The sequence below is a fragment of the Vidua chalybeata genome, chromosome 11 (genome assembly GCF_026979565.1).
Source record: "Vidua chalybeata isolate OUT-0048 chromosome 11, bVidCha1 merged haplotype, whole genome shotgun sequence".
NCBI classification, from domain to species: Eukaryota; Metazoa; Chordata; class Aves; order Passeriformes; family Viduidae; genus Vidua; species Vidua chalybeata.
Window position 1 is genome coordinate 13,634,137 of NC_071540.1, and position 13,646 is coordinate 13,647,782.

Consider the following 13,646-nt stretch of genomic DNA (forward strand, 5'->3'; position numbering starts at 1 on the left):
GGTGAGCAGTGGCATCACCAACTGTTGGGCTCAGGCTGGAGGGGTTGTGCTGGGGCTCTGTTGCTGGGCACCCAGGCTGGCACAGGGCCGGGTCCTACTCCTGCCCCAGTGAGGGGATGTTAATCACACCTGGGGGCTGGTGCCTGGCCCAGAAGAGGAGGGGAGAGCAGAGCATCTTCTGGGCCCAGCAACCCTCTCATTCCCTTTCCCTCCTCTCCTGACCCCACCAATGCCGAGGTTTGGGTGCAGGCAAAGGCACAGTAGACAGGGCTATCAAGAAGAAAACCACCAAGTAGATTTGATGCATGATTTTTATTGACTTAAAAAAAACCAGTTGGTTTAAGACAGTTGTGTGCAGAAGTACCCATGTACACAGAGGCTACGGGCCAAGCTGCCTGCCTGCTCCTAGCCCTAGCTTGGAGCACTGGTCTCTCCCTCTCCCAGTGGGGCAGGAGGTGCTCGGATCAGGTCCTGTGTGATGCAGACAAGCTCTGCCAGGTGGGCCAGCCCGGGCACCTCCTCCCTGCCTGCCCCCCTGCCCATAGCCTGTGCCTACAACTCCTCTATGTACAGTACAGTGGTGCGCCGGCCGTGCAGCACGCGCCTGCCTGCGGCCGCCCTGCCAGAGAGACACGAGTGGTCGCGAGTCCTAGTGGGACAGCTTAAATAAAAAATAATAATATAATAATAATTAAAACAACAGAGAAAAGGGGAGTAGGGGAAGGAAGTTAGCAAAAAAAAAATACTGTCAGGGCAGCCAGGAGCCACAAGCGCGCCTGACGCTGGATGCCAGTAGTGTGCTGCCGGAGGGTTTGTACCTGGGTTTGGTACCCAGTGTCTCTGCTCACCCTGTGATTGTCAGGCCTGGCCCTGCTCAGCTGCAACAGGAGCTGGACCAGCCTCATCTGGCTGGACTGGATTTGGCCAGCCACACTGGATTTGGCCTTTCCAGCCACCAGCGTGGTGGCCTGGATGTGTCCCTCTCTCCCAGCGGCAGTTCCCAGCTAAGATCCAGTGTGGTGCGAGGAAGGAAGTGGGTACAACTGCCAGATATATCGGCCACGTCCCTGCCCCGAGCGCGGGCACAGCCAGGCGTCACCGATGGGAGATGGTCAAGGCACTCATTGTTGCTCATGGTTTTGTGGTTTTTAATTTTCTTCCCCGTAAAAAAAAAAAAAACACTAAACAAAAAATCGGCAAAAAACACCCAGGAAGGTGGAGAGCAGGGCTTGCAGCAGCCTGTGTCCTATGGCTCAGGGCTGACTGCACCAGGGCAGCTTCACTTCTACAGACCAAAACCCACCACAAAACTCAGGAGTTTAAATCCCTGTGGACAGAAAAGCTGAATTTCCCCAGCCTGGGGGCTGCTGACTTGCCTGCTCCAGGTGACCAACCCACACCCTCGTGTTTCACAACTGAAGAAAAACCTCAAAAAAAAAAAAAAAAGAAAAAAAAAAAAGAAAACCCTGAAAAACAACCAAAGCAAAGTAGAGAAACAGGTAGAGGCTGCTACAGAAAAGCCAGATACAAAAGGGCAAAAAAATCTCCAAACTCAAAAAACCCTACAGTGATTGTTCCTCAAATTAACTATTGCAACCAGCAAGGCAGTATGGGCAGAGCTTCCCCAGAGGGGCACTGCCCCACAGCCCCTGCTCCACTCTCAGCACCAGCTATGCAGGCAGAGGGTCCCTCTCTGGGGGTCTTTTTCCATGGTTGCCTTTTTCTTGAGCTTTTCAGCATCTCCTAAAAGAAAAAACTCACCTGATTGACCTGAAGAAAGTGGTTTTAATGACACCTCTGGAGAGGCAGTTTCCTTCAGCATCTCCCCATCCCATGTCATAGGCTACCTGTCCAGCCCAGGAAGCCCTGAGGGCACTGGCTGTACCAGACTGGTGTAAACCAAGCACCACTCTGGCAAAAGGAGCAAAGACTTTGGGATTTCAGCTTCTCACCAGAGCTGTTTAGAGCAACACAAAAGCAAAAGCACAGTTCACTCACCCACTAATCTCTGATCTGTTTCTTCCCAGCTTGTCAGCAAAGGAAATCCTGTCTCCTTGACCCTGCTGCATCCCACAACCCCTTGAGCATCCTATAGCTGCTTGCAGAGTTCAGCCAGAGTGACCAGGCTGCTGCTCATGTAGGTTTCTTAGCTGCCTCCTGTATGGTCATTCCTGAAATCTGCCCTACCCTTCCCCAGTCCTCAGGTAGAAGAGCAGGGATGCTGCACCCCAAAGCTGAGATTCCTCCCTGCACAGCTGTGCCAGCAGTTGCTGGCCTGCAGCAGAGTATCAGCAATGGTCGGCTTCCTGAAGCTTCTGGCTCCCCACCACGGATCCATGTGCTGGGACCTGCCTGTGTGCCAGGAACCTTCCCTGGAGAAACGACGGCATCGGGTGCCCCAAGGGGAGGTAAAAGAAAAATATCAAAATAAAGGAAAAAAGAAGCAGCTGGTTCCACTGGTGAGGCTGCGCAGCCGCCACAGCTCCCTCAGCCCCCTCGGCCTGGGCGCAATGCTCGAGGGGCTCCTCAAAGTCACGTGGCTTTGGGGCAGGGGGGTTGTCTTCTTTTAAAAAGAGCAGCATTTGGTTTGACTGTAGAGAGATGCAAGGCGGCCACCCCTGCCGCCTGGTCAGTTGCTGATTGTGTTTATAAATCCTTTCTCAGCTGGGTTTCATCATAATAATAATTAAAAAAAAGCAAAAAGTATCCTTTAGCTCTGTACCTGATTGGCTGCTGGAGGCACCAAATACCACCACGGTGGCTCTGTCAGCACTGCGGAACTGCGCTGCCCATACGTGCTCCTTGCCTGAGGCCACCAGGGAGACCCTCACCCTCTGCCCCTGCAGGCAGCAGGACTTGCTGGAGCAGGGAGCCAGAGACTCAGCCCTCAGTTTCCCCGGTAAACCTCGATCTTGCTGGTTTTGGCCAGCATGTCAATGATGTGTGCCTCAAAGTCAGCATCGTGCACCCCTGTCTTCCTGAACTCCCCGGCGTAGCGGTTGTTCTCCCAGTAGTGGTGCCAGTTCCCTCGGCTGTCAGCACCGAACCCAAAGACGTTCACCTGCAGTAGCAAGGGAGGGAGTGAGCCAGAACCCCCCCACCAGGCTGGAATACACTTGTCTCAGCAACCCCTGCACTGCTGGGGTGATTTTCAAAGGTGCCCAGCCTTTGGCACAGCCTTCTCACCCCTCAAGGGTGCCCATCACTATGGTGTCAGGCAACCATAGTGACTGCTGCCATTTGACCCAAAGAATCCACCTCCTTCCTTAACCCTGCAAGGTTCAGCAAACCCACTCCACGCCAGCCAGGAGCTGAAGGAGACATCACCCACCTCATCGCAGACATGGAGGGCAAAGAAGAGCACCAGCATGCCAGTGGAGGGGTAGCGCCCATGGTGTTCCGTCCAGCGGTCATGGATGTACTTGAAGAAGGCAGGATTGTAGATCTGCACCTGGGAGGATAGACCAGGGTCAGCACAGGAGCCCCAGCCATGCTCCCTTTGGCACCAGCACCCTGTGAAGGAGCCCTGGGAACCCTGGGGAATGATGAGGTGACAGGGGCCATGGCCATACAGATGCTCCTGGCAGTGGTAGGGATGAGCCCCACGTACCTTTTCTTTGTCCACACGCAGAAAAGGCTTCACAGGTGCGTACGTGCTGGGAAAAGAGCAGAGAGACAGGTGAGTTCTTGTGGGTCCCATGCCCTCACCTCCAGACTGAGTTGCTAAGGGGGGCTCTTGGAGGGAGGAACAAATGAATCCCCACTGCTCGCAGGGGAGCTGTCCTCGAGCTAGGTGAGCCACCAGCCTGGTGCTGCCACTGCCCACTGGGTACTTACAACCTGATCTGGCCGGTGGAGAGGGCACTGGCGATCCAGAGCAGGTCCAGGGTTTTGAAGGGCACGAGCACAAAGCTGACGTTGGCGGGCAGGTTCTTGGCACTCTCGGGATACATGAAGTGGTGTGTGGTCCGACCACCCACATCGCCCTCAAAGCCCACCGTGGGGGCCTGGTTCATCCTGGGGAGAGAGCAGGGAGGATGACACCACCATCCCAATGCCCCGTGCCTTGCAGGTGATATGGGTGATCCCCACGAGCTGTTGAATGCTGCCAGGCAGCAGTTTCCTGCCCAGGGGAAAGGACAAGGCTGGACTCACTCCCACTCATCCCAGCACCCGGAGGTGCCAGCATCACCCCATGTCTCTGTGCTGCCCAGGTAGGCAGGTCCCTGGCAGTGCTCTCTGGCCCTCACCGCATCACGAAGTCGTGCCCGTCGATTTCCGGTCCGTAACCAGAGCCGCGTAGGTTGCCTGAGTTGCCAACCACGGCGCAGCGGCGGCAGCGGCGTGGGTCACGGGAGCGGTAGGGATCCTCGCCTGGCACGATCTGGAAGAGCTTGCTCAGGACCTCGTGGGTGTTGTGGGACTTGAACTGGGGCTGCAGCATCTGTAAGGAGGGAAGGGGGGCAGGGAGGAATCAGCCAGCGCCCCCTCCTTGGTGGAGGAGGAATCTGTGCCCCCACCGTGCCAGAGTACATCATGGCACTCTCATCCCTGCACTCACCATCCACCACCTCTGAACGTCGGGCGGTAGGTCCATGTTCTCCTTGGTCCACACTGGGGACACGGTGCCGTCATAGCGCCCATCAAACCAGTCGGTGGCTCCAGGCTCCTCGGCCGGGCAGCGGCGGCAGGAGCAGCCCCGGGGGTACGGCCCCCCTTTGCTGAGCCGCTGCATCCCGGCATAGCCGGGCACCAGCTTCACGCGGTGGATGCCGCCCAGCCCGCCGGGGTCCAGGTAGGCGATGCTGTGGTGGGAGTAGGTGAAGAGGAGGGACATGACGAAGACGAGCAGGAAGGCGGTCGAGAGGAAGCAGAAGCGCAACGAGCACTTCATGGTCGTCGGGTGGCTGAGCCGGGGACGGCGCCCGCTCCGGCACAGGGCGCGGGCATAGGGCGCGGGAGGGCGTCAGCCGGCCAGCGAGGCTCCCTGCAGGAACGAGCGCTGTAACTCCCTGCGGTGGCGGTGTGGGGAGGGGAATGTAGAGCCTCCCAGGACCCACCGCACCGGGCTCCTACCTGCTGGGCTGCAGCTTTCCATCCGCGTTGTCCGGCCGCGGCGAGGGCCCCCGGTGGCTCCGCGTGCCGGGCAGGGAGCATCTGCTGAGGGGTCCGGCACAGCTCGGCGCGCCGGCCTCAGCCGCGGCACCGCGCCCCGGCGGCTCCTCCAGGTCCCGGCCCCGGCTGGCGCTCAGCTGCGACGGTGCTCGTCATCCCCGGGGTTTAGCTGATCCGCTGGCACGCCTGGCTCGGGAACACGGCCACCACGACACCCGCCTGGAGCGGGAACAAGGGGACGGCGGGTCAAGGGGTGGCGATAAAGACAGCAGAGATGGGCTGTGTCGAGCAGGCGGAGGGTGCTGGGGGCTGAGGACTTTATTCTCCACTGGACGCCCCAAAATGCCTCCCAGCCCGTCCCAGGCACGGGGCTGCAGGGTACGAGCCATACCCGAAGGGGACAAGCAGGCGCAGGGTACGCAGGGAGCTGAGATGCCGGCATCGCTATCCGTGCCTGGGGAACCCGCAGCAGCTCCCGGACTGTGCCCTCCCTGTCTCTGCCAGACAAAGGTTCAGCCATGAACTCGCCTCCGGAGCCGAACAAGCGGCTCCTTTCTGTAGGCTAAATTCTCCTTCTCTATCACGCCATAAGCAGCCCCTCCAAAGCCTCCTCGCCGGCTGCCGCCGCCGCCGAGACAGCCGGGAAACAGCCGGGAAACAGCCGGGAAACAGCCGGGAAACAGCCGCTCCGCAGCCTGACGGGCACCCCGGGGACGGACGCTGGGACTGTCCCCCCCGAGTGGCAGCGTCCCTTGGGGAAGGTCACTCGCTCGCTCGTGATCCTGGAGGGTAAAAATAGCCAGGGCAGAGGTGCTGGCGCCTGCGCCCGGGAAGAGGCGGGAGGAGCGGCCGAGGCCCCCGAGCAGGGGGGTGGGCAAAGCCAGACAGCGCTCCTTGGCCAAAAAAAAAAAAAAAAGCTGAAAATCCCCTTTTAACCCAGTCACTGAGCTGGAGGCTGGAGCAGGATCCAGAATCCCAGGGGTTTGGAGACATGACCTCCCCTCCAGGGCTTTTTAGGGAGGAGGTGACCCTGCCCCAAGGCAAAACCCTGCAGAGGCATCACCTCCACAGCTCAGCCCTGGCCCCAATTAAGCCAGTGCCGAGGCCAGCAGCAGTAATTAGAAGCTGGCAGTTTTTTCTTCCCTAGGAAAAAAACATCTCCTGGAAGACGCTGGCTTGCTTTCCAGGAACAGACTGCTAAGCCCCCAAAAACCTCCTTGTTGGGATGGGAGGAGAACATGGACCCCAAAGGCTCCCCCAGCCCATTGCACTGCCAGGCACGGACACCTCCTGCCCAAACCATTAACCCCCTGTCAAATATTTGTTCAAGTGGGGACAGTCTTTAAAGGAAAGAGCCAAAAACCGAAGGCACATCCCAGCTCAGGTGTTTTCCTGGGCTCTGGCAGGGAATTTTAACACGCCTACATGACACACGCATGGCCAGCAGTGACTGTAATCAGTTTCCTTGGGCTGCTGCCAGCAGAAAAAGCAGGGTGGTTGTTAAACAGAGGGATTTTGCATTTAGGGAGTTTGGGATAAAGCCAGTAAAAAGCTATAACACCCCCCCGCCCCCCAGATGCAAAACGCTGGAAAGATTCGTAGGTAAAAGGCAATTTTGTGGCTTTCTTCAGCTATAACATGGCAGGGCCACCAAGCAGGATGGGCTGATCCCCCTCCCCTGCTCCCGCTGCTTACCATCCCACGGGGCTTTTTAAAGGCTAAAGGAAATGAGCTATCACGTGCTTGTGATATTTTTGTTCCTGGTGAAAGGGGGAAAATCCCTTTCCGGCTCCCCAGCCCAGCCTGGTCCTGTGTGATGCATCCCAGCCCTGACACCATCTGGAGCACATTTTGTACGGCCCCCATCCTGGGGCCTCCTGGAGCTGCCCCCGACCACAGTGGGGGGGGGGAACCCCCCTCCAGCCCAGCTCATGTGCGGTAAAAGAAGCCTTAAATCCCAGCGGCTGGTTTGAGTCATCATTTTCCTAGCAGGAGCTGGCAGTTATTTCCATCTGCACTGGTCCTTACAGCCCCCGGCAGGGACAGGGCACCCACACATACAAACATTCCCCAGCAATATCCATGCCCTCCCTGCCCAATCCTAATCCAACCCACCTCCACAAATAAAACCCCACTTGCAGGAGCTGTTTGCACCAGATTTGGACGTTTCCTTCTTAAAATAATAAGGGATTTCAGAATTTCTTCTGTGGTGAGCAAGCTTGGCAACTCATCGATGCCACTAAATACCCTTCCATTCCCAAATACATCCCCAGGATCCTAAATTGCCTCCTGAGGACCATGTACTCATTAAACACAAGTTTCTTTTTGATTGCAGAAGATAATGAAGCGAGGCTATTAAAAGGTCCTGGTAAATTGCTCTGCTGCCTTTACAGGTGGATGTTTTTTTCCAATCATATAATCTTTCATTTCAGCATGAATGCTGGAGCGATGTGACCAACAGCCCCAGGGCCTGGAGGATGCCTGCCCCTTCCCTGTCAGACAAAACACCATAGATACATCCCCACTCAGCATCTTTAGGTCTCGTTGGCTTTGTTTGATCATTTCTAAGATATCCTGGGGTTGTTGGCATGAATTTCCATGCCAGTAAATGGCAGGGTGGGCAAAGGAAAGAGACATCACTGGGAGATGGGATGTCACCGTGTTTGGGGCAGGGAGAGAAGGGAGTGGAGGAGCAGTGGCAGCATTGTCTGCACTGGTTGTAGTGCAAGAGCATTGTCTGCACTGGCTCATGCTCACATGCTCTTCCCAGGGATGAATGGTCTGAAAATTCTCCCAGGAGTCTTTGGGAAATGCCACCCCGCGTGGCCAGGTGCTACTCATCCCATGATCCCTGTGCAGAGACATCACTTCTGCCACCACCAAACCACTGACTGGGTGTTAGAGCAGTGCATGGCTCTTGCAGGTGGAGGAGAGGGAAGCACACAGGGCCCCCTTGGACTGGACTGGCATCTCTGTCATGGGTGGAAAACCTGAGAATTAGGGTTGGGTTTTTTTGGCAGGGAAGGAGCATATCTGAGTCGAGTCTTCTCCCACCTCCTTCAATGCCAGACAGAAACAGCGAGTGGTGACCTGTCCTTGTTTCAGGCACAACTTCAGTGAGCAGGATTACTACAAAAAGTCATAAAACCATTCCAATTTCTTTTTGCCCATGGCCCAAGCACTGCCAGAGGTTGCAGCCCCCGGGCAGAGTGCCGAGGAGCCGCTTGCCTCCGTGGGGCCGTCAGCTCACATTAGCTTGGAACAGCGAGTGGGAATCTGCCGGGGGCAGCGCGGGAAGGGACGATAGCCTGTCCCTCTGCATCACTGGGCTTCCAAAGCCAAAGCAAGGCTTGGTGACAAAAGTGCAGTTAATTAAGAAGGTCCTTTCCTGCTTTTTTCCCCTTGAATTTTTTTTCCTCCCTGGAAGCTGGATGGGAGAGGGAACAGGGAGCAGACCTGGTGTTGGCACAATGATGTTTCTCCCTGCCATGGGGTGATGCCATGAAGAACTGATGGCTGGCAGTAGACAAGCACCAGGTATTAAGAGAAGAAGCCAATTTCATGCATTAAGCCATCAATGCATCCCGACACCAACGAGGACCTGGTAACTAATTCTCCATCCTTTTAATTAATCATACTCCTATCAGCCAGCTCAATCAGCTAATGGAGCCAAGTTAATTGGGTTTCCCATGTTTTAAACCCTACTCGCACCCCCGGCTGCCAATGGCAGCAGTTCCAGCCTTTCCTTGCCTCTGGCCGCCAGAGGGGTTATTTCGGGCTCATCCCTCACCGCTGGGATAGGGCCAGGAAAAAGCATGGAGGCCAAATCTCCACCACAGAGCTGAGATGGAGCCAGCCACACTGAGGCCATTTCCTATGGGATTTAGGGGCACAGGGGAGTGCCAGAAGTGGGAAAACAGAATGGAATGCTCCCACCCTTGCTGGTAGATGGGCCTGCAGGGACTGGGCCAATAGCATCCCAAGCCCCTTGGCTCAACCACAGTGTGACCCTCAAGGAACTGCACCAGCCTGAGCAGCCTGTCCTGCTCAATGGAACAATGCTGCGTGGGCGCTCTCCCCCCAAAACTCACACTGGCAGAAGCAGCCAAGGCAGATGCCTGTCCCTGCAGCTCCCATTAGGACCACCCAGCCACATCTACCAGCCTGTGTGGCTGATGTCCCTGAGCATTCTCCAATGCCATTTCCCCCACCCTCTGCCAGCCATTCTGGGTCTCCCCAGGGGAAACAAGGGACCCTGCACTCCAGGGGTGTTGATAAGCCCAAGGCCATGCTCACGCTGAGCTCCCTGTGCCAGGAGCAGCAGCTCCCTCCTTGAGACAGGACAAGCAGGGAGGGGAGTGGGATGCTCCCCCCTAATCCTGTATGCTTCTGGAACTGAGAGGCAGAGACAGCCCAGCTACTCTGCACCTCAAGCACCCACCCCAGAACCCCCAGTTTTCACCAGCTGCCTCAGTTTGCACCAACTCGTGTACCAGGATCTCAGGTACCACACAGCTGGGTACCACTCAACCCCGGGTCAAGCAACACCACACCAGGTGCCACCAAGCTGAGTCCCACCAAGCAGCCAGGTTTGGCCAACCAACCCAGCACAACAGAAGAGGCAGAGCCCGAGGCTTGCCACCCACCACTGCCTACTCCTCTCTCCCACCCTTGCCCCAGCTCCCTGTGCAAAGCCATCTGGTCCCATGGGGAGCCAGCTCCCCACTGCTGGCCACATTTCTGTCTCACCCTCCCACAGCTGCAGGCTGGGGTCAGCAGGGTCTGCCTGGTCCCCATCCCCCTTCCTGCCTGCTACAGCAGGGCTGCACCCCACAGCCACCCCTGAACCAGTCTCCCTGCAGCCCCAGCTGCCTGTGAAGATGTGTTCACACCACAGGCAGACACACTCCCCAGGAAGGGCAGGGCCCCTGCTCTCCTTTCACCACCAGCATCTGAAACTGCCAGCAGCACCCTGAGCCTCCCCACTGGCTGGGAAGGAACCACTTCCCCTCCACCACTGCTGCTGTTTTTTACCAGTCTGGACCAGTTAGGTTCATGCCTGATGCCTCACCAGGAAAATATGTGCAGGAGGGCAGGACAGGCGGATGCTGCAGCAGGAGGCGCCGCTGTCGGCTGTGGCCCTGTGCCTGGGGAAGGCGAGCTGGGGCCCCCCTGCACTTTCCTGTCTTCCTTCCTGGATCTCACCTACGCCGAGGATCGGAGGAGGTGGAAAACCAAAGGCTCTCCTTTGGCTTTCGAGGGCTGACCGATGAGTGCTGTACCCCCAGCCGCCCTCTCTCCCCTGGGGAGCAACCTCGGCACACGCTGCGGGTGGCCCCATAAAGCCACCCTGGTTTGCTCCGCCTGCGGGCAGCACTGAGAGGACATTGAACGCGTTAGGGAAATTGCACCTATGAGATTTCATTGCAAGGAAGTTACGAAAGGCTCCCCAGGCCGGAGGGCATCAATCCCAGCACAGCCCAGTTACAGCCAAGAACTCCCATTAAATGTAAAATTAGAGCAGTTCCACTGGCGAGAGCCCTTGACTTCTCTCCACTAGCTAGGGCTCTGCTCAGACACCTGGGGAGAAGGGGGAGCATTTGCAGCTTCCTAATTAGCCCAATTACTGCTGCAGATCAAAAGTCCTTTGCTGGGGACACGGTTGCACCCGGAGCAAAGTGACTGCAGCTTGTTCTGGTTTCCCAAGAGCAACTGTTGAGGGTGTTATTTTAGAGCTCAAACACAACTTTTTTCCATCCCGTAAGAAAAAAAAAATCTAAACATCACACATACACACACACACACACACACACACACACACATATATATAAATTTTTATATGCATTCACCACTCATCCATGTGCAGTTTTGGGGGTATCTTTGGGAACTTTGGCTTGGAGCTGGGACCCAAATCACTTGCACTTTCCAAAAAAAAGCTTTTGGAAAGATGCCAGTGGCAAAGCCGAGAGATACCCCGGAGCCCAGTGCAGAGCCCAGCAGGGCAGGGAGAGGAGGTTCCCAGCCTCTCCCAATCACATCCCATCCCCGCGGGGTCAGGCGGGCTCTGATAAATCCTGGCTCATGAAGAAGCATTGAAGCCGGCCAAGCCACTGGAGAGCAATTAGCAGCTTGCAATCGTGCAAAAATTAAATGCAACGGGAAGAGATGAAAGCCATCGAGCTGCCGGGACCTCGGCGTGCCAAACTGGGCGGCATCCGGCGTGCCGAGAGCCCGCAGCAAAACCACCGAGCCCTCAGTGTCTTCGGAGCCTTTCCCCAAAAAGCGGCTGTTTGGCGCTTGTTTGGGCAGGAAAATTCAAGCGTTCCCGCAGCATGCGGCAGCCGGGGCTCTCCCTGCCTGCTCTCCCTCCTGCCTCCGGCGCCGGCGAGGCGTGGGCGGTGAGCGGAGCGCGCCCCGCCGTTCCCAAGAACCGCCATGAGCTCCTCGGAGGAGAGGGAAGCGCTTTGGACAGGCAGCTGCACACAACCGGCAGCGGGGCCGCTGTCGCTGCCAGATGGGGACAGACAGACAGACAGACAGACGGGCACGCGCGCCGGCGGGGGGGGGGGGGGGGGCGACGGGCAAGGCACCCCCAGCCCAACCCTCCCCGGTCAGGCTGCGACTTTTGCTTCTGACAGAAGGGAAGAAAAGGGAAGAAAGGGAAAACCAAGCCCAAAGCGTTGAGGAACTTCCCGTTGGCGCTCACCGCCTTGGTCACGATGTGGCCGGGGCGGCTGCTCAGGGCTAGGAAAAGGAGAACCCGAGATAATGCAGGGCAAAACAGCCTTCACCAGCTCAGAGCCCTCCTGGAGGGAGGCTCAGCAAGTTTTGGGGTTTGGTGTGGTTTGGTTCCCCCCAGCCATGTTTTACGATTGTTGGCAGCAGGCGGGGACGTGGCCCTTCCTCCAGTCTGAGCTTGCATGCTGCCCAAATGCCATCCTCCCCCCCAGTATTTTCCTGCTGGCATGGGAAACCCTCACTCTCTTAAAATATTTGGGAGCTTTGGAATAAGTGCTCTGACTCTGCAGCTGGAGCCTGAGCAAAACCTTGCCTTCCCCCTGAGCCAGCAGCACTTAAGCCCCCGGCATATGTGGGGACCCCTTGAATCGCCAGGCCCTGAAATAGGGGCTCTGGTATCAATCCCTCTCTGGCCGTGTTTCAGCCAGGGAAACACCCTGAAACAATGGGACAGGCACGCCGATAAGATCTCACACCAGTGCCCGCATTAGTGCCCCCACACACACAAAGAAGCAGGCAAAGGACATCCCCTGCTCGGTGACACAGTTTTCTACCCTGTCCCCAGGGACGCTCAGGCTGTTTGTGAAATCCTGGCTGCCACTACCCATGCAATGGATGCCGTGTGTCACGCAGCCTTGTGTCACACTGCTGCTGAGGGACCTTGCACACTGGCACTGGTGGGGACTGGAGCCACTCGCAGCCAGCCCTCCCACCCTGGTCCCCCGGCTCTGCCCTCAAGATCCCAGGGCACACGGCTGGAGGGGAGCAGCTCCATCAGCCCCAGCCCCGACGCCCCTGCTAGGGCCAGCATCGTCCCCGGGGCGAGCACACCGTGCCCGAGCAGCACCCTGGAGCTGCTCCCCGAGCTGCACACCGCGGCTGGGCCAGCACATCCTCCCTGGGGACAGCACCGCAGGGCCCGGGCCAGCATTCCGGACCAGCGGAACCTCCTGGGTCTGAACCCAATGCAAGCCGGGTGGAGCCAGCATCCAGCACCGGGAGCAGCGCCCAGAACCCGGACCCGCACCCCGGATAGGGGACAGCACATCCCAGGGCTGTTCAGCACCCATTGCATCCCGGGTGGATACTCCCAGCCCCGAGACCTGCACCCAGCCCCGGGACCAGCAACCGGGACCACCACACCGGGGATGAACCCAACGCATCCCGTGTGGGTGCCCCCCGAGGCCAGCTCCCAGCACCGGGACCAGCCCGCAGCGGCGGGGCAGCTCCCGGGCGGGTTCCCCCGCCGCCGCCCGCTACCCCCGCCGCCTCCCCGGGACCGGCATCCCGAGCCGAGCCGGGCCGTGCCCGCATCCCCCGCCTGGGGCCCGCTCTCCGCCGCGGTACCTGGCTCAGCTCCGGCATGGCCCCGCCGCCAGGCTCACCCCGGCCCCGCCGCCACCGCCCTCCGCGCCGTGCGGAGCCGTGCCGCGCCGTGCCGCGCGGGGCGGGGGGGAAGGGGGGGCGGACGGGCCCGGCAGGCTGGGAGATGTAGTCCTGGGCCGCCCGACGGGGCTTGTGGGACTTGTAGGAGGCGAGCGGGGCCGCCTGTGCCCACTCTCCCACCGGCATTTCAGGAATCCACCCCGGTGCCCAGCCCGGGACTCACCCCGGCACATCGGCACCCCCCAGCCCGGTGCCCAGCATCGGCATCCCTGGTACTCAGCCACCAGGATTCACCCCGGTACCCACTCGGCACATCGGCAGCCCCCTGAACACCCCCGGTACCCAATGCGATACCCAGCTCGGTACCACCCCAGTACCCGCCCGGCGCACCGGCATCTCCGAACATC

General features: G+C 58.5%; 1 protein-coding gene across 2 annotated transcripts; it reads right to left on the reverse strand.

The window, feature by feature from the left end:
- Positions 1–293: 293 nt before the first annotated feature.
- Positions 294–13,281, reverse strand: ST3GAL2 (ST3 beta-galactoside alpha-2,3-sialyltransferase 2). 2 transcript variants are annotated; one of them, XM_053953156.1, is made up of 8 exons: positions 13,201–13,281; positions 5,077–5,334; positions 4,562–4,987; positions 4,251–4,444; positions 3,838–4,017; positions 3,611–3,656; positions 3,332–3,451; positions 294–3,061 (listed from the first exon to the last, which is right to left on the reverse strand). In XM_053953156.1, the coding sequence occupies exons 3-8, from the start codon at positions 4,892–4,894 to the stop codon at positions 2,888–2,890; spliced, it is 1,047 nt and encodes a 348-aa protein (XP_053809131.1). In that variant the 5' UTR covers positions 4,895–4,987; positions 5,077–5,334; positions 13,201–13,281; the 3' UTR covers positions 294–2,887. The 2 variants fall into 2 exon arrangements, with proteins under 2 accessions (XP_053809131.1, XP_053809132.1); XM_053953157.1 differs by lacking the exon at positions 13,201–13,281 and adding an exon at positions 5,507–5,879.
- Between the last annotated feature and the right edge of the window lie 365 nt (positions 13,282–13,646).